General features: G+C 32.3%; 4 protein-coding genes across 9 annotated transcripts; 2 read left to right on the forward strand and 2 right to left on the reverse strand.

The window, feature by feature from the left end:
• Positions 1-1995: 1995 nt before the first annotated feature.
• On the forward strand, positions 1996-10007 carry LOC110634349 (uncharacterized protein At5g03900, chloroplastic). Of its 2 annotated transcripts, XM_058147418.1 has the most exons (14): positions 1997-2559; positions 3207-3314; positions 3410-3510; positions 3645-3728; positions 4204-4279; positions 4354-4419; positions 5108-5197; positions 5907-5972; positions 6209-6348; positions 6442-6528; positions 6612-6675; positions 7301-7444; positions 9366-9522; positions 9658-10007. In XM_058147418.1, the coding sequence occupies exons 1-13, from the start codon at positions 2158-2160 to the stop codon at positions 9507-9509; spliced, it is 1572 nt and encodes a 523-aa protein (XP_058003401.1). In that variant the 5' UTR covers positions 1997-2157; the 3' UTR covers positions 9510-9522; positions 9658-10007. The 2 variants fall into 2 exon arrangements, with proteins under 2 accessions (XP_058003402.1, XP_058003401.1); XM_058147419.1 differs by lacking the exon at positions 4354-4419 and having other exon boundaries at positions 1996-2559.
• A 1398-nt stretch (positions 10008-11405) lies between these two features.
• On the reverse strand, positions 11406-14835 carry LOC110634343 (large ribosomal RNA subunit accumulation protein YCED homolog 1, chloroplastic). 5 transcript variants are annotated; one of them, XM_021783299.2, is made up of 4 exons: positions 14622-14835; positions 12757-13335; positions 11718-12130; positions 11406-11576 (listed from the first exon to the last, which is right to left on the reverse strand). In XM_021783299.2, the coding sequence occupies exons 2-4, from the start codon at positions 13314-13316 to the stop codon at positions 11563-11565; spliced, it is 987 nt and encodes a 328-aa protein (XP_021638991.2). In that variant the 5' UTR covers positions 13317-13335; positions 14622-14835; the 3' UTR covers positions 11406-11562. The 5 variants fall into 5 exon arrangements, with proteins under 5 accessions (XP_021638991.2, XP_021638990.2, XP_058003404.1 ...); XM_021783298.2 differs by having other exon boundaries at positions 12757-13648; XM_058147421.1 differs by having other exon boundaries at positions 12757-13662.
• Positions 14836-16203: 1368 nt separating this feature from the next.
• On the reverse strand, positions 16204-18394 carry LOC110634355 (glucosamine 6-phosphate N-acetyltransferase). The gene is made up of 2 exons (XM_021783315.2): positions 18149-18394; positions 16204-16814 (listed from the first exon to the last, which is right to left on the reverse strand). The coding sequence occupies exon 2, from the start codon at positions 16789-16791 to the stop codon at positions 16318-16320; it is 474 nt and encodes a 157-aa protein (XP_021639007.2). The 5' UTR covers positions 16792-16814; positions 18149-18394; the 3' UTR covers positions 16204-16317.
• A 268-nt stretch (positions 18395-18662) lies between these two features.
• Positions 18663-19311, forward strand: LOC110634356 (histone H3.2). The gene has a single exon (XM_021783316.2). The coding sequence runs from the start codon at positions 18739-18741 to the stop codon at positions 19147-19149; it is 411 nt and encodes a 136-aa protein (XP_021639008.1). The 5' UTR covers positions 18663-18738; the 3' UTR covers positions 19150-19311.
• Positions 19312-26299: the final 6988 nt, after the last annotated feature.

Below are 26299 nucleotides of genomic sequence, written 5' to 3' on the forward strand. Positions count from 1 at the left end.
CCATTATATGGAAGGTATTGTAGAGAGCCCATAAAGTAGAAATGTGTATTGAATTTTGTGAGTTTTGTTTGAGTGATTTTGAGAGTGAAAAAGGTAATTAGTGATTGTAATTATTTTTCATTGATAGTGAATTTGTTTGGTGGAGTAGACTTACGCCGAATTACGTTAAATTTTGTATTCTTTATTTTGTGTAGGTATAATTTTTCACAGTACTTTCTTTATGTTTGATGGAAGTTGGTAGTAAAGAAAATAAAAGAAATATAATTTTTTTTAATTTATTTTGTTAAAACAAAGAGGGGAAAGTAATAGAAAAATTAAATTTCTTAATTTCTCTCCAAACTTTTAATTAGAGTAATTAAATATTTTTTCATTTTTTTAACTATTTAATTTTCTTTTATTTTTTTTTAAGAAACCAAACAAAATCTTGGTGCTGGAAGGGATGAGTTGAGCAGGGCCAAGGATGACTGGTTGGATCTCTATGACGAATTATGGTCTGGGGAGAGAGGTTAAGATTCATTTGTCCTTACAGTCTCCAAAGCAATATCATGTCGTTTTTGTCCTTTTGAATCTTTTTTTTTTCTAAGTTGCGTCTCAATTACATGCTGGCATTGCTTTGGTCGGAAAGATATTTGCGGCACTTAGTTATATGTAGTATTTTTTATAATTATATAAATTTATATTTTAATTAATTTTAAATTTAAAAGATAAAAATTTAATTGAGTTGGGTATATAAATTTATTTTTTATATTATAAAAAAATTATTTTATTATAAGAAATGAAATATTATTTTTATATACATTAAAAATATTATATAATTTTCCTTTTCATTGGATATCATACTCAAAATTAGGGCAGTAAATTTCAGTATGAAAAAATTAATCATATTGATTTAATTTAAAATTTGAATTTAATTTTCTCAGTAAATCAACTTAGTTTGGTTTTTAATTTAAAAAATTTTAATTTATTTAATTCGATCTAATTTCTAAAAAAATATACAGAATTTAACTAAATAATTTATTTTTAATTAATTATTATTCATTGGCCTCAAATTAAAGATAAAATATAAAATATAATTGAAATTAAATATAAAATAAGTTTTTAAAAAAATAAGATGAAACTCAAGTAAAAAATTAAATCAAAATCAATAAAATTAGTTTGATTCAATTTTTTTTTAATTTAATTTAATTCACTATAATATGTTTTAAATTTTAATTTATTTATTTTTTTAAAACCAAACCAATTTCATCTATGCTTACCTTTCTTAACATGTCAAATTTCAATATATTTATATGAATTTTTACAATAAATATATATATATATATACCATCAATAAAGAAATTAACAAAATAAAAATGTTAATTATAACAAGGGATGATCCTTCCTATTTTTATGATGATTTTCATTGTTGCGTGCTTTTTATTATAAAATAAAATTATTTTATTATAAAAATAAGATAATTTAATAAAATTTTATAATTTATTAATTTAATAAAATTTTATAATTTATTAATTTAATAAAATTTTATAATTTATCTCATATATTTTTTAATTGATATTTTTTATAAAATTATTTTCCAAAACAATGTATTAGTTAATAAAGATTGCATGAGATAAATTATAAAATTTTATTAAATTATTTTATTTTTCATAATTTTTACTTTATAATAAAATAAAATAATCATATATTATATTAATCCTTATGGTATGAATTTTAATTGATGTATAGTAATTATTTATAAATTTTAATAATTTTTAAATTAATTATTTTTTTAAATCTAAAATCTTTATGTTATTTTTTTCATCTTCCGTTCGAAAAACATTTAAAAAAATTTCATTCTAATTTCTTGAAAATATTTGAAAAAGAAAATTGCAATTATAATTTCTTGAAAAATGTTAAAAAAGAAAATAAAATTTTACTAATCTAATTTATTCAAAATTATAAAAAAAAGAGAAAAGAATAATATACATTTGTAATTTATTGAAAATTATTAAAAAGAAAAGAAAAGAAAAGAAAAATCTGCAATTCTAATTTCTAAGCCACTCAGACTGTTCTCGTCGCTGCTGCTTGCTTGCTTGCTTGCTTTAACAGCTTCCTCCTCTCATCTCTTATGGCAAAACCTTTCAAATTTTGCTAGAAGAATACCCAAAGAAAATCAAAATGGCCTCTATATCCACATGCTTCACTGTTTCCGCCAAATCTCGCATCCTATGTTCTCATCCAATTTTCGCTTCGAAAACCTCATTTCGTCTTAAACCTCCCGATTCTTTTACTAGTATCCAGCCACTTCATTTCGTCAGAATTCCCTCCAAATTTACCAACTCTAGGGCTTCTGCGGCCTCCGTGAGGGCGAGCATGGATTTTCCCACAGGAATTAGACCTGGAGGTGTCGTCGAGAGTGATAAATTGCCTGCAGATGTGAGGAAGCGAGCGATGGAAGCTGTTGATGCCTGTGGAGGGAGGGTTACGATAGGGGATGTGGCCAGCAGGGCTGGGCTTAACTTGAATCAAGCTCAAAAGACTCTCCAGGCTCTTGCTGCTGATACTGATGGATTTTTGGAGGTATCCATTTCATATTTCAGTCCCTGTCTTTCTCTCTCTTTCACCTGCTCTTGCGCAAATTAGCCATTAGAAAAGCAAATTCAACTTGAACGAAGAACGCAGGGTTTCCGAGCAATCTCACTTTACTATAAGAATTGTTTGTTCATTACCTTCATAATTTAGTTGCTGCTAACTTATCATTAAGTAAACGAAAGAATCTAATTCCAACTTAAAGATAGCTGAGGTATTAAGGTTTACGTGTCTTGGTTTTTTCTAATGTAGCCATATATGGTGTATGCTATGTGTTTTGAATGCACAATAGCTGCCAATCAATATTCTTGGTGATTCATTGATTTCCTCGATTGCTTTCTAGGGTTGTAGGAGTACTAGGTAGGTTATTTATTCTAAGTATAGAGCAAAAGAAGAAGAAGAAGAAGAAGAAGAAGAAGAAGAAGAAGAAGAAAAAATATGCTGGAACGAAGTTAACACTTATTCTCTTTCTTGTTCCTTAGATTTGTTTAATATGATTTTGTAGTTAAAGAATCAATTTTATTCGTTTGCATTCATAGAATTTGAGAGGAACTTATTCATTATTGATCACTTCTATTACTTGGCTCTTTGAAGTTCTTGATTTCATGAATGCAATTGTTTTCAAGATGGTCTAACAGGTGTCGGATGAAGGTGATGTGCTTTACGTTTTCCCTAAAGATTACCAATCAAAACTTGCAGCAAAGTCATTTAGGATGAAAGTTGAACCTTTGATAGAGAAAGCAAAGGTATCTAATCATGTTGCATTTTCTTTGGATTTGTAAGCTAGACTAATATTAAATCACTTGTTTGACCATGTTATTTTGCTTTCTGTCTATAACAGGCCACAGCTGAATATCTTATTAGGGTTTCCTTTGGAACAGCACTGATTGCTTCAATAGTTATTGTTTACACAACAATAATAGCTCTCCTTTCAAGTAGAAGGTAATGACACTGACTCTTGAATAGCTATACTTTTGCCCTATATCTAAGGTAATGTTAAATATATTTACATTTTTTTTTTACTCTCATTAACTCTGTGATAGAGAAAACAGTGACTGTAAAATTCTTGTTAACAGTGAAGAAGACAATCGAGGAAGACGTGGAGGCAGATCATATGATTCAGGATTCACCTTTTACTTTAGTCCTACTGATCTATTTTGGTACATTCTCTGGACTGACATAATTCTGAGTAGTTTTTTCAGATTATGGTATTATTAGATATCATAAATGGATGTTAATTAGTGCTGCATGTATCACATATATAGAGATATGTACTTTGTTGCAAGTATCTGCATGCATGCTTTCAGTGTTTGAACTAGTCACACATACTATTATGACGATTCTAGGATTTCATTGCACATTATTTGGTTAGGTATTCCTGTGCTTTCTAGAGATATGTAGTTTGTAAGCATTTATTTGGAGATTGTAAAAATATTACTTTTGGTTTATTGAGAATATGCAGATGCATGTTTGGGTTGCCAAAGTGAATGTAGAAAACTTTTTGTGAATTTTCTGAATTTTTATTCAATCATTCAAGTATCCATGGGTATCATACTTGCTTTCCTGTGAGTCTCCCAGCTTCCAACTATAGACAAACTGAAATTGAGGGAAACTTTAAGCATTTTTTCCCCTCAGGTACTGGGATCCATATTACTATAGGAGGAGACAAGTTCAAATTGATGATGATGGCAAGATGAACTTCATTGAATCTGTAAGCTAAAAATCTGAATCATACTTGCTATGTTTTACTCCGAAAAGAAAGTAAACTATTTATATGACTTTTAGGTCTTCTCATTTGTGTTTGGGGATGGTGATCCTAATCAAGGAATTGAAGAAGAGAGGTGGAAGTTGGTAATACTTCAGCACTGAATTCAGTGGTCCGTTGCTTTAACATTTCATTTCAGCTTGTTGGTCATACCCTTTTACTTCACGATGCTGTTAGCTTTCTCTTTCATCGTGGTTACATTTATTTTCAGGATTTCACAAAACTTTGTTGAGTCCCCAGTTCCTGCCACCTTCTCTCGTGCTTGATTTCATAGACTTGCTAAATATTCTGCTCATTAATTTGACCACATCTTAGGATTTTACCCAAATGTCTAAAGTTTATTTTAGTCATGTGAATCATTTTATCTTGATAACTTAATTTTTCTGGCTTATGTGGTCTTTTAAGCCAGATCTATAAAGTCAACTTATAGGTTTTGATTTATGTTAAGTGCTGACTCATAATATACTGCAAAACATTTTTCACCAAGTTTGCTGGCTGATAGACTAATAGGCAGCAACAAAGGTTGAAGTGGATGAAGACGAGTGTTATACTAGCAATTTTTGGTCTCATAATTCCGAAAAGTACACTTTTGATGGAATATTTTTTTATTGTACTTGTCGTTGTTGATATAATGGTAGTAACATTTATTTGAAAAATTGTTGGTTCAACTGTGATCTTGGGTTTGTTGTAGATATCGTCTGTCAAACTGATAACAATTTCTCAATTGCTCTTGTGTTGTACTTCTTAAGTATTTTCTTTGGGATGCATTTGCAGATTGGACAATACATTTCCTCCAATGGTGGTGTCGTCACAGCTGAAGAACTTGCACCATATCTTGATTTGCAGAATACTGAGCAAATTATGGTACTCTTTTTCTCCCTTTCTTTAAGTGTCATTTAGCTTATCTTGACTATTTAGTATATTGTCATAGGTTATCATGTAAAACCAGCTAATAGTTTATATGCTCTGAAATTTATATATGTTCTAGCTTATTATTGGTAGGAATTTAGGAAATAGGTGCTTATCTATTCAAGAACCAGTAAAAATAACCCTGTTTTTCTCTCTCTCAAGCCAACACACCCCCCCTCTCCCCCCCTTTCTTCTTTTCTCTTTTCTCTTTTCTCTTTCTCATATATGTTTTGTCCATTTTATGTCAAATGAATCCTGCAAATCAATAAATTTCCTATTATGAATTAATAACCGGCTCCCATGCACTCATAAGTGGTCCATCTGGAATGCTTCTCACCATTTCATTGCTAAGAACTTTTGAGAGGCTGGTGTTCTTTATTCTTTTATGTGGATGTGTGTTCCTGGTTAGGTTTCCCCCCATCCTGTTGCACATGCAAGCAAATTATATTGAAATAAATCTGTTGTTTTATGCCTAGAATGTTGCCTGTCATTATTTAGTTTTGATTCTGATGCGTGAACATATTATGTTATTGCTTGAGCCTGTAATCTGTACTGAACTTCTTATGGATCTTTTGAAGATTTACTCAATTAAATAACTCTGCACCTTTGTTGTTTGCTTTCTCTAGCTGTACTATACGTGCTTATTTTTCCTTCTTGGTTCCAGAATGATGAGTCATACATTTTACCAGTTCTTCTACGGTTTGATGGTCAGCCAGAAATTGATGAAGAGGTATGAAAAGTGATTAGTGATGTAATTAAACAAAGATGCCAAGTATGTTCTTCAAATTTTTCATGTCTACAGTTTATGGACAGACAAATAAAATTTTTTCGTTTTAGCTGTATGTATAGCATTGACATATGTGTTATAAGAGTGTGCCATCATGCAATGATGGGTTTTTAAATCCATTGTGGCATCTTGGATGCAAAGATTCCACTTACAGATTTAGCCAAATTGCTATTTTGTAGGGCAATATTCTGTACCGATTTCCTTCACTTCAGCGTACAGCTTCTTCTCAGAGAAGTAGGAGGAAGGAATATGTAGGCAGGAGATGGGCGGATTGGATTGGGCTTGAGAAGTTTTTCAGTGAGAAAAAATGGCAATTCAGGTTCTTTATTTGCTTGATTATGCCTCTAAATTTGGTAAAATTGTTCTGAAGTTGAGCCCCATTATCCAACATCTGAATATTTTTATTTTGCAGTAAGACCGGTGCAGCAGAGAGAGCAATGGTCATTGGGTTGGGTGGGGCTAACCTGCTTGGAGTCATTATTCTTGGAGCCATGTTAAAGTATGATTCTCTTGAGATTGAAGCTTACTTTGATGTTTTATCTTTCATACATCTGATCTCTCCACCTCTATCATGTCTTGAAGGGATATTGCTGTTACACCAAGTGGATTAATTAAATTTGTTTCTGGCATATTTCCTCTACTTCAGGTGTTCTTTCATATTTCACTTTTCCATATCTATTTGCCAATATAGTTGTATGAGTTTTCCTTTTTACTTTTGAAAAGTGAAATAATCAATTTGTCTGGCCTCTTTGTGGAAGTGCTAGTTAAATTTTACAAATCTTTTGACCCATGTAATGTGACAACACGTGTGTGGGTACTAAAAGATATCTGAAACTTTTATCTTAATCCATATGCATTTATGGATTGATTTCTTAAGAAATGCTTAATTAAGCCCTAATATCTCTGTTATTCTTCCTTTCATCTTTGCAGACTGTTATTTTCCATATAGAATCAAGTATCTGGGTATGAGAAGCAGTTGGATATTATTTAAGGATTTAAACTCATTATCTTGATACAGAAAACTCAATGAATGGTTTTAAGTTTTCTTTTTTTGCTCAAAAAAATAATTTAAATTCTTTCAGTTTACTGCTAACTGATTGTGAAGTGCTTTGGAAACTAGACTGTTGTACTGATTTATGAATTTACTTGTGCAAGCATTTATGCTGTAGCAATAAAAGGAAGAAACTTTAGATGCTTGAGGTCCTCAGTAAATATTGGTTTTCGTTGCTGTGGTCTATATGGCACCATGACTACAATGACAAAATTTGCAGATATATGCTGGTTCTTTCTTTGCTATTCCTTTGATCCGCTGGTTCCTTGTTCGGAAGAGGAATGCTGAGATAGAGAAAAGAAACAAAGCCAGGGAACAGGTTGCTCGAACACTTGAGCTGCCTGATCCTTCACTAAGGCGGAAGGTAACCATTTTAATCCTTATTCTAAGTCGTGCTTTCCCTTTTGTTGATTGTGAATAATGTGGCAGACTTAAAGGTTGTACTTCGCCTTTGGGTTGTAATATGAAGTTATTATTCTACAACTCAACTCAACTCAACTAAGCCTTTATCCCAAAAATTTGGGGTCGGCTATATGGATTCGCTTTTTCCACTCTGAACGATTTTGGGTTAAATCCTCAGAAATGTTTAATGCTTCTAAGTCATGTTGTACTACTCTCCTCCAAGTTAATTTAGGTCTACCCCTTTTTTTCTTTCTATCCTCTAACCTAATGTGCTCTACTTGTCTAACTGGAGCTTCCGTATGTCTACGCTTCACATGACCAAACCACCTCAATCTCCTTTCTCTCAACTTATCTTCAATTGGCACCACTCCTACCTTTTCTCTAATACTCTCATTACGGACTTTATCTAGTCTAGTATGGCCACTCATCCACCTTAACATTCTCATCTCTGCAACTCTTATCTTAGATGCATACGACTCTTTCAATGCCCAACACTCACTACCATATAACATAGCCGGTCGTATGGCTGTACGGTAAAATTTTCCTTTTAATTTATTGGGAATCTTACGATCACATAAAACTCCCGTGGCACGTCTCCACTTCAACCATCCGGCTTTAATCCTATGACTAACATCCTCCTCACATCCCCCATCTACTTGAAGGACTGAGCCTAGATATTTAAAGTGATTACTTTGGGACAGTACCACTCCATTCAAACTAACTCCTTCCCTATCACCAGTTTGGCCTTCATTGAACTTGCAATGCATGTATTCTGTCTTCGTTCTACTTAACTTAAAACCCTTTGACTCTAGAGTACTTCTCCAAAGTTCTAGCTTCCTATTGACTCATTCTCGTGTCTCATCTATCAGAACAATATCATCCGCAAACATCATGCACCAAGGAATACTCTCTTGTATATGTTTCGTCAGTTCATCTAAAACTAATGTAAAAAGGTAAGGGCTTATGGCTGATCCTTGGTGTAATCCAATTGAGATCGGAAAATCACTTGTGTCCCCTCCCACTGTGCGCACAATAGTAGTTGCTCCTTCATACATATCTTTCAATACTTGTATGTACCTAATAGATACCCTCTTTTGTTCTAACACATTCCATAAGACCTCTCTTGGAACACTATCATAAGCCTTTTCCAATTCACCTAAGGCCTATTTTTAAATATCTTGTAGTGGGAGAGGATAAGTAATCATCCTTTAATGTGACCCAACAATAAGAACCCTTCTGCACACCATTTGTCTGCTGGTTTATGAAGAATGATTTCTTCATCTTGTGACACATTATAGACAATGAAAAGTTGGGTTCCTTCTTTCTGATAAAGATGGCAAGATCCTCCTAAAAGTTTTGCATCCCTTCCCTACTATTAAATGTTAATTCCTTCAACTTTTTTGGTATCTTTTGCTCATCTTTGTTGGGAAATTAGCAGCACTTGAAAGGTTTAGTCCCAACAATATGGTTTTGCATTCAAAACCCTTAGCAAAGCTTTAAAGAGAAAGAAATGCTTTTGGATAACAAAATCCTATTTGACCGTCTTGCATAGGAATCCATGGTCTGCAATTCATGCAACTAAGAAAAATTTCTTGTAATTATTTGGGTCGTCGATATTCATGTTATTGTTAAAAGTCATTGTCACTTGTGGTGGTGTCTTTTAATTTTGTCACATTCTTGAAGGAGCTTATATGTTTTAAGTTGAGCTTGCGCTTATCTATAGTTATGGCTTGTTATTTTATACTTCAGGTTGCACTTGCTATTATATTAAGTTGTGCTTACTGTAAAGTAGTTGTTATCACTTTTCTTTTAATGGAAAAACATTTGGCTTGTTTAAGTAAATTTCATTAGCGGACAATTACTTCACTGTATTTCCTGTTCAGCTTCTGAGTGCTCGGGATTTGGCCCAAAAGACAGTGATAGGGCAGGATCGCATTGTCTATAGTACTGACAGGGACATAATTGAGCAAGATATTGAGGCCCAAGAATGGGATAGGAGTTTCCGAGAGATTGAGAAGTCAGAGTAGGAGGCATTTATTGGTAAATTTTACAATGTTTTTCTGTGATCACTCACATGAAATGAAAGAGCTTCTCATCCTGTAGCTTTCTTGCATTACCATGAATGGTGCTTTTTCACCTTTTTCTCATTATCTGGAAAAATCTTTGTGCTTTCAGGAGTTGAACGACCAGCATTCTTCTTTCAGAACATTATAGCATCTCCACTTTTAATATCCAGCCTCTTAGTGAAGATCGATTGGAAGCCATCTTGGTATGGCAAGAATATATAGTCTCTTGACATTGCAGCAGGGATAAAAATGGCTTGTAGAGTTGCACTTGTCTTGATTTTAAATATTTCAAGTATCAAAGAGTTCATAGTTATTTTGCTGGGAAATTTATCACACTTCCCATCTTTTAATTCATCCAAACTAAACTAGTCATCTCAGCCTTCCTTTATGTAGTGAACGTGCAATCAACTCGTCGCCAGTTGCGCAACTCATTGATTCTACTTCGTTCTTTTTTGTTTTCCTCGAGTGCAAAACTTTCATTGGACCATATATATATTAAATTCACTATAGAAATCTCTTTTAGATATATGACTTGTTAGGACTTAAAATTTGTGGAAGACATCCTTATTATAAGCCAGATCTTGTGGGATTTATGTTGACCCAAGCAAAGAAATTCCTTTTTTGGTTCAATTAAACTAGAGATGTAGAAATTCATTTGGAAATGAATTCGTGTTTGTTATACAACTTAAAATTTAATATTCAATTGAATTTTATATATTTTATGTTTTGTATAATTTTATAATTGGAGTTTATATATCCTTATTTTTCAAATATCTTCAATATTAAAAAAAAAATTTGTTATTATACAATTTAGAATTATTTTACTTTTAAAATATTCTTAATATAACATTTTTTTCAAGGATTAAGTTTATTTTAATCATGTACAAATTATGTTTAATAATCAACTTTGAGGAAAATTTTAAAATGTACTATGAATACTAATAAATTGTACTCTCTAGTTCCTGTAGAAACAAAAATAATTTGTTAATTCGTTGATTTAAGGTGAATTTCATGTATTTTGTGAATAATGGGTGTACATAATAATTTCTCTGATTTGAAATTATTTATTGAGAGAGAAAGAGTGTGTTGGGTAGGAAAGTGTGCAAGAAGACATGGGCATTTTATGAAATTCATTTGAAATTTCAATTAATGAAATTTGATTTTAGTTATAATTAATTTTGTAAGATTAAATTTTTAAATTTGAAATCTATTTTTTTTTTCAAATCAAATATATAAGATATAAAATTCAACTAAATTTTATAAAAATAACTCGTTTAAGCCAAATGCACCTTTAAGTTTTGCTTCCATAGAATAATGATTTATGTTAATAAAGGGTTCTTGCAAAAAGGGATTGTGAATCATTTTAAAACATAGAGCAAAGGGGCTCCGAGTATATATTTAGAAAATAAATCATTCACCCTGCATTTTTTTTAATAGTGCAGTCTAGAAATATCAGGAATCATCGATTTTTGTTTTTTCTATTTGAGTACAGAATAATCAAATAATTTTTCATTACATTTGAAAAATAAAATTATTTTTTATCAATTAAATTAAATTTTTTATTTAGTTAAAAATAATCTATTAAATTTTCTTATTTTATCAAAACTGCATGCATTATTCTTCAAATTGAAACTGAGACGAGCAAATTAAGAAAATTATTATATCACATTTCCCGTATATCTTTTAGCATTTTGATATTAAAATTCCAGACTGCATCTCATAATCTGGAACGGGAAGTCATTTGGAATGAATATGCACGCATTCCATTCAAAAACACACAGAAACAGAGAGTTTTTCACCTCCTGCATATGTTTATTATCCATCAGCAGTCAGCATCCTTCGTCTGCATTTCCACCATTGAAACATCAAGCAAAAATTTATATATGCTTTCAGACATTTTCTTGGATATTTAGGCCAGAAAAGCAAATTTATCAATCTGATGCAAATAAGTGTTGTGGGTTTGGAGGCGACTGAGAAAGATTTTGCAGTCAAGGACCTTGCTTACAATGGCGCACTATGCATTCTTGTCTGCAACATTCCAAAAACAAAACCGCTACATTCAATTATCTCCCACTCTATCTACTTACAAGCAAAATACAATAAAGGCATTGGGCAGAAAAATGTATGTATGGCTAGCCATGAGATTCTATTAAATTCTATTAAGCTAACCTTTTGATTGCATTTGTTTTCTCAGATCTTTAAGAGGGCCATAACTTGTCTCTTTATTCTTCTCTTTGCTACAGCTACAACTACTAGTGTTCAAATTTGTACCACACTTGAGGCACAGACCTTTGCAGCTTGGATCACATATTGTATCGATGGTAATTTCTACATGTACTAGGTCTCTTATTTGCTTTGAAATATCAACTTCCGTTTCTTCAGGAGGAAAGTGCAACCTGTCATCCCAATCGATTGATGCATCATCATCATCTTCTTCTTCCTCACCACTTGCCATAGAAGATTTAAATCTATCTTCACCAAAGATCACTCCCATATTGATAATCTCTGGTTCTTCAATGGGTTTCTCGGTTAGTAATAGAGAGAAGCTGGAAAATATGCTCTTGGCAGTTGGTTCACCGCACCTTCAACACCAAATTAATACACAACAAGGTTCAATTTTAGAAACAAGAATAACAAAGAATGAACATGAACATTACAGTTTTCATTAGTGATTTTAAATTGAATAGTGCAACACAAGCAAATGTAAAGAGGAACGGCAATTTATTAACATCATTGATGATATTCTCATAATAACTCCATCCAAAGAACCAAAAAGATCAATTGCAAAAATTTACTCATTTTTCTTATTCTTTTTTTTTTTAGTTGTTTTGGATAATCGCAATTGACATCAAACGACTCCAACTGATGATCTCACTTGGGCAGCACGAGTTGCACACTAGTGTGGCATCCAAATTCATGCACGCAATTGCAGAATCTCATCATTCAGAGAAAAATACCTGTCTATCGAGATAGCAACAACTACATTTTTTTTTCAAGAAAGAGAGAGAAGGGGGGAGGGAGATGACAACCGGCAATATGTGTTTTCAAGAACAAAAGAAGAGAAAACAAAAAAAGATATGTGGCTAAATTAATACGTGTACTACAAGTCAACACCCAGGATCATGCCTCTTGTAATAATTTTCTAGCAATCACTGATTTAAATTATACATAAATAGGAGCACTCAAGAAGGGATCAGTAACTAAATACCTGTTGCAATCTAGAGTGATAACAGTCTTAACAATCCCATCAAGCCTCCACTTTTGCTTCTTCCTTGTCACATCAATGGAGATCTGAACAGGAGTTCCAAGTGGATAATCCTTCACAGCTTTTGTGACACGTAATCCCATAATTGAAGCCCTTGACTTTGAAATCTCAGTTGAAAGTTTCTCTAGCCCCAGCCTCTCCAAGGTTGTACAGTACTCTAAATGTGAAATTGAAGGGTTTCTCTTGTAAATTAATGCACCATTCCATGGTGACCCTATATCTTCAGGGTCTTCTTGCTCTTGATCTTCCCAATCCAAAGATACATCAGTGAACCTCTGATTTTTAGGGTCCATGGAATCTCTTGCAGTTAAGTTTTGAATACTGCGTGAATTGTTTCCAAAGATTTTACATATATCTACCACACTAACCCATGAACATTTGTAATGAACAATGGAAAACCTGGGATTGGACAAAGAATTCTTCTGATATACCAAATTGTGTACCTTGAATCTGTTAACAACTGAGTTTGGAGCTATTGAGGATGTGAAGATTACAGATGACATCTTTGTTCCCTCAAGTCACCTAGGAGGATTTGTAAGCTGTATCAGAGAAGAGTCTATTTCCCAGCAGTCTCATCTAACTTACACCAATTTGAAAACTCAAGAATGCTCGGTTTTTCAAGTAATGGTAGAAAAATTAAGTTGATAAAGTTCTTTTGAGAATAGTGCAAAGTAAAAGAATAGAAACTATGACAATCTTTGGGTATTTAAGGAAAAAAAAAGCTCAAGGACAACAGCAATGCAACTTCAAGATCATATAGGACAATGCAACTCCAAGATTATATAGGACAAGTCATGCCAAATCCAGAAGAAATTCAGATGGTAGCAACCAAAACCTGCAAAAACATAGCTATGTGTAGTTGTAAACTAAAAGTAACAAGATAAAAACAACATACTTTTCTACACGATCAATAAAACACGCTACCGACAGATTTTTTTTTCTGCTGGAAAAATTTTTTCCAAAACCATTGTATTGGCATTTGAGGGAATAACCAAAGGCAAGAAAACGAGTTTAATCGAATCCAGTGATATGAGGGAAGAAAACCACACAAAAATAATGCCATCATTGGTTTTTTAGCAGGTAATTTTTACCCATCCTCAACTTTGGCAGGTGTTTCACTTTCATCCCCATCTTCACTTTGTTACCTCAAAACCCCCAGCCTTTGTAAGTGTTACACTAAAATTCCTATAACTTCGAAAATGTTACAATAAAATCCCTCTCATCATTTGGTCAAATTTCCAATAAGCAGTGTCACATGTCCAAAAGTGTTGTAGGAGAACAGAGATGAGTAAGGATAACGGAAAGTAAATCTGATCTGTGTGACGAAATTGTGGTAAAGGAGGTGTGATGGAATTTCTTTTTTATTATTATTTTATTTTTTTGACAGAATAGCACTGCTACATAAGCATACCGACCCGATTTTAGGGTAACGTTTTCAAAGTTTGGGGATTTTATTAGAACAAAAATGAAAATGAAAGACTAAAGTGAAACACTCTCAATGTCATTACCAGTTCTTCAGCAATCACACTCAAAGTTCGTAAGTAACTTAATTAAAATTCAAAAAACATAAAACTCATAATGGAAGTTCATTCTTCTGGACTAAAACCCTGCAGCCCCATTAGTTTGAGTCGAGCTATTATCTTGTAAGTTCAAACACGTATCAAAATTTCCAACAACACAGAAAAAAGGTAGAACAGTGAGAACCCAATTCAATCCCTAGTTCATAAAAACCAAATTGAGTACTAAAATCACAAATACGAATCTAAAATTAATAGCAATAACGAAAGAGAGATTATTTAAAGAGTTACCCTGAAGAAAGGAGCTTGAAAGAGGTTTAATAAGGACCCGTATTGCAGTCCTTGAACTTTGCATAAGTCTCTAGACTCTCCACGCTGCTCTGGGAGGCAGCCCTTAAACACCTATTCCTCTTCCCGTTCAAGAGATAAGAGGTCCACCGGAAGCAAGAACGCCAATCAGCCCATGGATAAGAGGGAAAGACAGAAAACGGTAATCAATTTAGAGAAATTTACAATTTGGTCATTAAATTTTATAGTATATTATATTTTAGTTCTTAATTTTGAAAAAATTAATTATTTAATCACTAAATTTTATACTATATTATACTTTAATTATAAAATTTTAATAAATAAATTTTTTAATCTTTTCAATTTTAATATATAGAATAATTTAATTTTTATAATTTTAATATATACAATAATTTTATTCATAAATAGAATTACTATATTATTATATATATTAAAATTATAGGGAATAAAGTGTGATGTAATATAAAATTTATAGATAAAATAATTAATTTTTAAAGATTTAAAGATTAAAATATAATATAGTATAAGAATTAAATAATTAATTTTTTAAAATTAAAGGTTAAAGTGTAATATAAGACAAACTCTAAGTATCAAACTGTAAATTTCCCACCTATTTGTATACTGAAGTGGATTCGAGCATTCTACGGATGTCTTGTTTTAAAAAAATTAAAATTATTTTACTAGATAAAAAAATTATGAATTTAATTTTTTTGTAAAATTAATATAGCAAATATTATTTTAAATTAATAATAAATGATATTATTTATATTTATTATTAAATTAATTTTACTTTATTTTAATAAAATAACAATAGAATCTATCTAGTATCTATACAGAATTAACGTATTTTGGCCTGAATTTATAAGTGAAAGTCAATTAAAATTTGGATTCTTCATTTTTTTTTTCAGTTTTTTATTATTTTTTCCAAATAAAATATTAAAATTAGAAAAATAAAATTTTATTTTATAAATTAGTAAAAAATGATATTTTATTATTTTCATGAAAAATAGATCAGATTGATCCTAAACTTAAAACTTCAATTTGTATTTAATTGACCTTCACTTACAAATTTAAAGGTCCAAATGAACTTTTATTTATTTATAAACTACAGAAAGATTCTCTAATTCCATGGAAAATATTTAATTAAGTATAAACCACATGATTTAAATAATTCTTAATCATTAATTTAAATTATTTTTAAATTTTAATTAAGTTATACCAAAAAATTGAGAGAAACCACATGAAAAAAAAGAAGCTTTTTTTAAATATTTTATCACAATTTACAGTCATTATATTTTACATAACACTATCAGACTGCATGACCATGAGAAAGGTCAATAAAAAATTTTCAAGAAGGCAAATGGAGCAAGCCCACTAAGTCCCAAAGCGATCACTTTAATCATGACCACCCAAAGAGCACTGCAACGCAAAATCCTGTAAATTCATCTTGAACAATAGTAGTAACCAACAAGAAAAACATTCATGAAGAGTTTTAAATCCTCATAATTTTGGCTGTGGCAGCTCTCTAAGATCGTTCTAGCAACAGCTGGACAAATGCAAAATATGCTCATAAAAGTTCTCATTTCTATAAAATAATCTCCAATACAATCTAGCATAATTGCACAAATTAATAACAAATTCACAAATGTTAATTCTGAAAAGGAAAAAAATGTATTTCTCAACTGAAATACTTAACCATCTGAATTTCTTTTTGCTTGAATCCACACTTCTCATAAAATGCTTTGTTCTCTACACTACAATCAAGAATGACCTTGTAGCACCCCATTGAATGGGCATGATCTGTCAGGAACCCAATAATTTTCTTTCCCAATTGTTGCCCCCGAGCAGTGGAATCAACCACAACATCTTCAATGTGCCCAACTTTACCACAATTCCTTATGAACTTCTTTTCAATAAACAGACTCCCAGTTGCGATAATTTTCCCCGATCGATCATCTTCAATTACACAAATAAGATGGTCATTGCCATAAGAGCTGATCTCTTGAAATCGCTCTTCAAATTCCTTGTCTGATACAGAATCACACACAGTTAGTTGTTGCAATAGCTCTATAAAACCTTTGCTTTTGTCTGATTTCTCCAACTTGCGGACTTGAAGCTTCAGCTCACTACTCAATGAGTTACTACCATCCATCTTATTTCAGTATGGCTTCAGTTCTATACATAAAGCACAACAATATGTTAATATTTGAGTATTTATGAAAAAATAACAACCTGATTAGCGATGCTATTTATGAACGACAAAGGCACAAGTTTTCACAACAATTTCAAATTATAGTTTCCAAAGTAAATGATAACTTGAAAGAAACTCTTTTCTATGCATGGGGTGTTATAACTTCAATCAAGTGCATAATAAGCTAAGCAAGTACACCAAATTATAGCATTAAAAGAAGGCCAAATCAGCCAATGTCTAAAACTTAGGATTAGCTTATTTATGAACAAATAATCCAGATGCCATCCATGAGGTTCAGAGAAATCCCATAGAGGAAGCACAGTTATTTAAAGATCAAATTAAATAAACAACTAAATGGATAAAAATAAGCCCTGTAAAGTTTGAAAATGAAAGAAAATTTCACCAACTTGAAATTTACTCTAGCCCTTTAAAAAAATCTTTATAGAATTGCGTACATGCCACATAATATTTCAGCACCATCCCTAAATTTTTGGGTTTAAACTTTGAAGTGTAATGATAGTTAAGTCTGGCACTATGGTTAGTTTCCAATTCACGTATCTACATATAGTTTTCCACTATACTAATTTTACATCAATAAAAGTTTGCTTCTGGTGTGGCCATATTTGTGGAACGATAACACCACCAAATCAACCCCATCATAATTTCTACAGAAGTCTAAAAAACAATGAATCTCCCATTTGCTATCAATGGTTTTCAATGCCAGATATATATTAACCTTTTCCAAACATCACTAAACATATAATGTCTATATTCAAATGAAAGGTTAAGGAATTTCTGCTAATATTACTTCTCTGAACAAGAATATGCAAGTCTTATAGTCATAACCTGCACATTTTCAAACTCAACAATAATCCATTACGTGCTAACTATTCCAAAATAAGATATTTCACTTATCAATACATACAATGCAATACCACTTGAAGTGCCAACATCCTAAACAAATCCCAACACCTCCCAAAAAAAAAATCATAATCTAGTTGGCAATGTGCCCCGCAAATCAATCTATAATTTGTTCGCACAATTTCCATGGGCAATAAAGCCACCAATTACACAAAAATATCAAACAGTGCAGCTCTCATTTCAAATCAAACTTCATAGAAATCAAAATAATAGGATACCTATGACTTGGCACAATTATCACTCTTTAATTGAAAAATCCAAGTTCGCCCACAAGATCGAACACAGCCACAATACAGATTAATATAAATGAGAATACCAAACCCGATGATGACAAAAATGTTAGCAAGAAATTTCGTTAATGATATTAATTTTTAACCAAAAAAAAAAAAAAGAGAACCTGAAAATATGATGAAGTCCGCCGTGAGTTGCTTACAGTTGAGGCTTCCGTTATCGCAGCAAAGTTGTTTGATGAAATGGTTGAAAGAGTTCCCCCAGATGACCAAAAACGCGGGGGGCTTTCAAATTTTTTTATGGGGGAGTGACCAGAAATTGGGCTAAGATGGACAAGTGAAGCTCATAATTGAAGTCAAAAAGGGCCTTGGAGGTCCAATGTCTATGGGCTCGCACCACGTACTCGCAGTTTCCGTCCCGAAAACAAAGAAAAACGTTTGAAATTAGCAGTGTGGGGATCGCAATCCGCGTATCTCCGGTCAAATGAATACCAACCCTCGATTATCATTACATCGACGGTCCAGATTCACTGTCTGCCAGCTTTTCAAATTCCCGCTCAAGAAACAAAATCCTATTGGTCGATCCTTTGAGCGCACAGATAACCATCTTTACCGTCGATATGTTACTGATCAACGCTCCAAAATCCTTATCACATCAAAACAGACGCTATAAATATACCTGGGAACACCATTATCATTATCCCATCCCTCATAAATTAAGTTCTATCTTTTCCTTTTGCTTTTCCGGTCATCTGAAATGGCTCGTACCAAGCAAACAGCAAGGAAATCAACCGGAGGGAAGGCACCACGGAAGCAGCTGGCAACGAAGGCAGCCAGGAAGTCAGCTCCTGCAACCGGAGGAGTGAAGAAACCTCATCGTTTCAGACCTGGAACGGTAGCATTGAGAGAGATTAGGAAGTATCAGAAGAGTACTGAGCTTCTGATCCGTAAGCTTCCATTTCAGAGGCTGGTGAGGGAAATTGCTCAGGATTTCAAGACAGATCTGAGGTTTCAAAGCAGTGCCGTTGCAGCTCTTCAGGAGGCTGCAGAAGCATACCTTGTGGGTCTTTTTGAGGACACAAATCTCTGTGCCATTCATGCCAAGAGGGTTACTATTATGCCCAAAGATATCCAGCTTGCAAGAAGGATTAGGGGTGAGAGAGCGTAGAAGAGTCGATTTCAATGGTCCTGTAATGGTTTTAGGTTTGTAGTTTTGAGAATCTGTTGGTTTGTTTGTAAATTGCTTCAAATCTAGTAGCTAATTGGATTTGATATTTTAAGCTCTCATGTGTTCGTTGAAATTATTCAATGAGACAGTGATTTCAAGGCCCGTTTGCGATCTTTGTATGTGGAATTCTCAAAGGAAAAGGGGAAAAAATCTAACAAATGAATTGCAGGGGGTTGGGCTGATATTGCATCAATCATGAGAAATGGGTATTTATTTCCCTTATTCATTTTCATTTATTTCCATTAATGAAGCTTTGCCAAGCTTCTAATCATGTCCAACGACTAAAGGCAATGAACAAATAGCAAAATTTTTGCTTTTGCACCTGCGGATTATAACAAATCCTAGCTATACTCGGCAAAAATCAATCTATTTTAACATGAATTTAATTAATATTTTAAAATTTTAATTAAAATTTATTATTAATGACTCAAATTTATTTTAAACCTAATTTTGTGAGTGCGGCTATAGAAAATCAACTCATATAAACAAAGTATCACATGGGATAAGCTATAAAATTATGAAATTTTGAATTTGGGAATAAGTCATTGATTTAATTTATATCAAGTTAAAATTTTTAAACCTTTCCTTGTTATATCAAAATTATGAGTTGGACCGATACTAAGATTTAAGTCAATAAAAAACTTTTAAAACTTATAGTAATATTTAATTATTCCAAGTTTAAACTTAAGGCCTATTATTATATTCCAATTTCAAAAAGATAAATGAATAAAATTCGATTATAAATTGGACTATCTAATAGTGAGTTTATAGTTCACTCAACTTATGATCACAAAATATATCAATTTGTATACTTCAGCTCATCCTCATCTAAGATACAGGCTCATCCTCATCTCATATATCTACACATAAATAAATAATAAGTTTACAATTTTAAAATAAATAAACTACTACAGTCCCAAGCTAAATAAAATACTTCTAACATATGCGGAGCTTTAGATTTTTAATTAATACTTTAAAATACTGATATTATTGTTAAGAGACTTACGAGTAAGAAAACAGGTTAATCACAAAAAGAAGATTTGGAAAAATAGGCTAAATAAGAGTGAGCGTTCGACTTATAAAGTAAGATATTTATTTTAAAAATAATTTTTATAATTACCTAAGACTAATACATCCTTAAAGATGAAATCTAATAAATGCCAATATATTCAATCAAATTCGAATAATATTTACACACAGAATAATTTAGAACACTCACACACCCATGTGTCACATCAATTAAATATATATATATATATAGGAGTTAATCTCTACACAGCTCTCTTAATTTCAACATTTGTCAGCGAAATTAACTCGAGTCGGACTTTCTCTTAATAATCCAAACGTAAGGATTAGTGAGATCAACTCAAAGTCTTACTAACTTAACTTATCACAAAAATGATCAGGCTCTAAGCGAAACTAGTTCAAACCGATTTATCCGTTCTATCCATATTTAGTACCATACCTTAAACACGCCGACACACGCACACAACTCCAAATTACCCTAAGGTAACACTCACATCAATTTCATCAAATTATAATGTAATACAAAATGTGTCTATAATTGTTATGACCCAACTTGTGAGCCGGACCGGCACTAGGACCTGGGCCGGCATAAAGCCCCCGAGGCCCTTAGTAAGCCTTACTGTTCTTAAACCCATGACCAGGCCCACAATTTAGGCCCAATATGCATATAAAATAATGGAAGTTAAACTGTTATAATTTTATTTCGGGTCAACTTAGCTCAGTAATTATCAGAAACTAAAATTAGAGGAGCCCAGCTCAACCATATTACATCATTTACAAACTGTAACACCCCCGTTTGCATAGCCTGGTAGATTTCATCGTTTACACTGTGTCGGTCGCATAATTAAGGGGATTAGAACCATACTTAAGACAACTAGAGAAACCATAAACACCAATAATTAGTGATTGCCAATTAGTTAAGTATAAATAAGAAAAACAGAACATAAGAAGTTAAACGAGCCGAGAGTCACAGCGATGGGTTACCTCCTCGGAAACGACTGCGAAGTCATTTTAAACTCAAATTTCGAACCGTAAAAAGTGACGTTGCGGTCCTTAGGACCCTTATGAACACAGTGGAAAAGAGAAAATCACGAAAAAGAACTGTTAAGCGGAAGAAATATGGAATTATTTGCAAACCGGGATGAATCGGCGAGGGGCAATTTGGTCAATTGACCCCGAGAGCTGACTCTTGACCTAACTGTCAAATAAAATCGGAGAAAAGAAAATTTCAGAATCGAGAATTAAATTAAAGAACTAATAGAAAAAAATAAATAGAAAAAAAAAGAAGAAGATGATGACATCATGAATGATGTCAATAAGAAATTAATTAAGTTATTTATTAATTTGGAATTTTTGGTCTTCAAAAAGGGATAAGATTAAAGAAAAGAAAACAAAAAAAAAAAAATAGAAAAACCTCATTTTCTTCTTCCATGGTGCCGCCCACTTTCTTCCCACACTTCCTCCATGAAAATCCTTCCTTTAAGCTTACATTTAAGTTTGATTTTCTCCACTTGATCTTCATAACTTCCCTAAAAACCTTACTAAAGCTTGTAATCTCAACCTAAGAACAAGAAAGAAAGAAGAAAGAAGGAGAGAAATTGGAGAATTGGCATTAAAGTTGAGGTTAGTATGCTAACTTACTATTCTTCCATTTAAATGCATGATTAATGGTTGAAATGAGCTTAGAATCTATGAAATGAAATAAAATCATGGGAGAAGGACTAAACTGAAATTTTGGCCTGGTTGATGGGAGAATGATTTGGTATGGTTTGATGTGTTTAAAGGGAATTAAAGATGTTAGTAAACTTACATTAGTATGGTGGTAAGATGGAAATGCACCAATTGTGATTGAATGAATGAGATTAGGGTTTGAATGTTAGGATTTGTGAACCAAATTTTGGAAAAATGCATAAATGATATCTTTGACCAATTGTGGACTGAAAAATGGTCAATAATGACCAAAAAAAATATATGGGAATTGTTAGAATGGAAGACAAATTCGTAGGTCAATTGGTCATGTTGTTGGCAGCATGACCAAACCTACTTTGAAGGACCAAAACTCAAATTTTACAAGTCCAATTGATATGCCACCAATTAGGGATGAAAATAAACATTAAATAGCACAATTGTCATTGAGGAACCATGGCCAAAAACTGACCAAAACTTAGTGAACCAATTGACCAAAGTGAAATGAGAGCAGGCTGCCACTGCACAAACTGACAAAATGAACAGTAACTATTCATTTGGTCATAACTCGAGCTAGACAGGTCAAAATTGACCTGAAATTTTACCAGTGATTAGATGAGATATAGAAATAAAACTTTCATGAAGGACACCAACCCAAATTATGCCATTAACCTAGTCAAATTATTGAGCAAAGTTGAGTTATTGAACCTGCAACTCTGCAGAATTGCCATTTGAGCAGTAATGTTTGAATGGCTATAACTCTCTCTAGAAAACTCTGATTTAAGTGATTCTTAAACCGATGGAAACCTAAGACATAGTAGAACATTTCATATGAAGAAAGTTAGACCAAATTATGAACTTAACTTGATCAAATCACTGAACAAAGTTGGATCAAAAACCTGCCAGAACCATAGTTGCAGTATGAGCGATTGCGTGAGCGATATCGTATTTTGGCTATAACTTGAGCTAAAAACTCCGTTTGGGGTGATCCAAAAATGAGAATACACTTAAGACAATAAGGAACATTTTCTATGAATGAAGTTTTGCCAAATTCTAACAGTAGATTGACCAATGGAACAGTGCAACTTCGGAGCACCAAAACTGAAAATTGGCAATTTTGCCAAAATGACCTAAGCTTTGAGAAAATGGCCAAAACCAACAAGTTTAGTGACCAAAATGTGGTATGTGGGTGAAGTTGGAATTCCCATACCTATTAAGTCTTGGAAAGTCAACTATTTAACTTGAATAGTGCAGTTAATAGTAACTCGAAACACAAAATTTAAAGAACGTCGAATTTAGCACGTTAGAGCTAGGCAATTGTGAAGCTAAATTTATTTTGGATTTATGTTAAGTTCTAGTACTGAAACATTATAAAATTGTGTGTTTCAGTTGAAAAGAATATCGGGAAGGAACCCGAGGAACCGAGTCAAGGCTAAGGGACGACTTGCTTGAGGTTTGTGCACAATAAACCCTATTTAAGCATTTTATCCTTGAAAAATTGATTTAGTACGCATTATGAATTTATGAATTTTTGTGTTGCCACCTTGTGATCAAATTGTAACTTTGGAAATTGATTTGATTTTTGTATGCAATATTTGAATGAAATGTTTGAAATGGAATTTTGATTCACACTTAGCATGACAATTACTTATTATTCCTCCTCCATTTATGGGGTTGAGATCGTTTATTTTCCTCCCTCTCTGGCTTGCCATTTGAGGTTGTAGATCGGATGAGTACTCATTAGCTAGCTAGCCACCTCCCTCATTGATTTTCATTAATGAGGTTGAGATTGCTTTGTCGTGGTGTACAACACGGCATTGATCGGAAATTTTGTGTCATTGCTTAAGTTATGTATGACTTTGGCAACACTGTATTTATGAAATTGTTTGACTAAACTGTGTTTAATAGATTATTTGACAAAATAATGTTATTATGAACTTTAATATTTGTGAAATGTGATTGAGAAATATTTGAATTGTGTTTGGCAATGAATGATTTATTTATTGCATTTTAAATTTTTATTGTGTACCACTGAGTATTTTTATACTCAGCGATGGCTTATTTTGCTGTTGCAGATAAGAGCAAGGAAAAAGCAGCAGAGTGAGCTGCGATTAAATCGAGGATTACATTGATCTTTTGTACGGGTATTATTTTATGCCCTTGTAGATAAATTTTGATGTAAATATGGAAATGTTGTATGTATCAATATAAAGTCGAGCAGTTGTAAATAAATTGTAATGATATTATTTTGGACTTTCTTCTGTAAATTTAATATTTGTACATATGAAATTCCTACTTTATGCTTTGTGAATGGAATTATTAACTATTCTGAGTTGATAAATTTGATTTGGATTGTGGAACTGTTTTGAAATGAATTGATTGGAGTTGAATTGTGATTTATTGGAGGTTGGAAATTGTGAAACATTTTTGGGAGTGTTTTTCTCAGGTATTTGAAGAACGGTTTTCTCCAAAAATAAACAGAACTCTGTCAAAATTTTTATAAAATTTACGGCAAAATTTAAATGGACAAAAATTTTTACTAGTATTTAAACCTTGAATAAATGGTTTTTAATTTCTACCAAAATGCTCACCACTTCCAAAATGTAAGACAATTGTTTTAAAATCCCTTGTAGGGTACTTAATGAGTTATCGGTAGGTGAAGTTCGGTAGTTCATTAAGTATTCTACGGGATCATGTTATGCCTTACGGAGGGGTAAGGTGTGACACAAACTATTTAAAACTCATAAAAATTTTGCATTTGTTAATACAAAAACTTAAATTCATACAGTCCCTGACATGATTAATGCTACTACTAGTACATGCGGAGTTCTAAATTACAAATTTAGATAATAATAATACAATTAAGAAATTTTTATTTTCATAACCTGCGAGGAAAGGAACATGTTATTCTGAAAAAGGTCTTCTCTTGTAGCCTGGAAAAATATGGTGAACAAGAGTGAGCGTTCGACTCAGAGAGTAAAATATCAATTTTAATCATAATCTCTATAACTATCTAAAGCTAATGCACCCTGTAGAGTGAAATGTAACATCGTCAATATTTTCACATCATAACAGCAAAAAGGTAATCTAGAGCACTCACACACTCGATAAAGTCAAACAATACATATATGGGAGCTAATCCCCTATACAACCCTCTTAATCCAACATGTGCCAACGAAGAACTTAAGCCGGACTTTCGCTTAATAAACCAAATCGGGGTCCCAATGAAGAACTCAAGCCGTGTCTACCCCAAAGGACCGAGTCCCAGCGAAGATCTCAAGCCGTGTCTACTCGTCCTGTCCATAGCCAACACCATACCACACGCATGCCAACTCACGCACACTGCTCCAAATTACCACAACAATATCTATGACACTTTAACAATTATGAATGCAATATAAAATGTGCCTAGTGTTTAACTACATAAATACATATTTATAAGTGATGCATGGGCATGCTTAAACATATAATAATATCGAAATTACAATTAAAATTAATGTTTTACTCACAATACACTGAGGACTATTGTGGCTGCTGGATGGAGGAGAATAGCTGACATTGATCACATAAATAATTATATTATAAATTTATTAATATTAAGTCAAAATAAAGCTCTAAAGAGACAACAAACAACCTAATTCATGTCGAAAATCTGGCAAAGTTTTCCCTATACTTAGGACCTACCTAATATGCAAAAGGTTCAAATAACACTTCTAAATTTAACTCATATCTCATCATCATTATATGGCCCCTCCTGAGCCCTCAAAATCAAGCAATACTCAAAACCTTAAAAATTACGTTTTAGTCCCTATAATTGATATTTTGTAAAAATCCACTCAAACAAGCTCTAAAAATTCTAAAATTTTGCCCCAATGTCCTTAATAATATTATAAGGCTATTGCAAAAGGAATTGTAATTTTTTAACCACCCATGAATATTTTATTCAAGAATATTACTTAATTTCATAAGTTTTCAACAGCTAACATATTCTTAATTCAACCCAATTCAATATTCACATATTTAAACCTCCATTCTCAAGCTTCAACCAATCATATAAAATTTAAATATCTTAATTTCAAATAATCTTATATGTCCATATGCTAAAAAATCTAACTAAAATCTACCTATATTTTTCAAAAATATTTTACAATCACTCAAAAATTCAACAAATACCATAAAATATCTTCAAATAATTTTACTTTTATCATATATTTTTCTTAGAATTTTTCTCAAATTTTTTCTGTTTAAGGGACACTGCATTTACGCTCCACAGACAGAGAAATAATGAAAATAATATTACCCGAAGCTTATCTGTGTCTCAAAAATTCCAAAAATTTATGAGGAAGCATCTGGAAGTTAAATCATCCCCAAAGCTCAC

Source organism: Hevea brasiliensis, chromosome 5, assembly GCF_030052815.1.
Source record: "Hevea brasiliensis isolate MT/VB/25A 57/8 chromosome 5, ASM3005281v1, whole genome shotgun sequence".
NCBI lineage: Eukaryota > Viridiplantae > Streptophyta > Magnoliopsida > Malpighiales > Euphorbiaceae > Hevea > Hevea brasiliensis.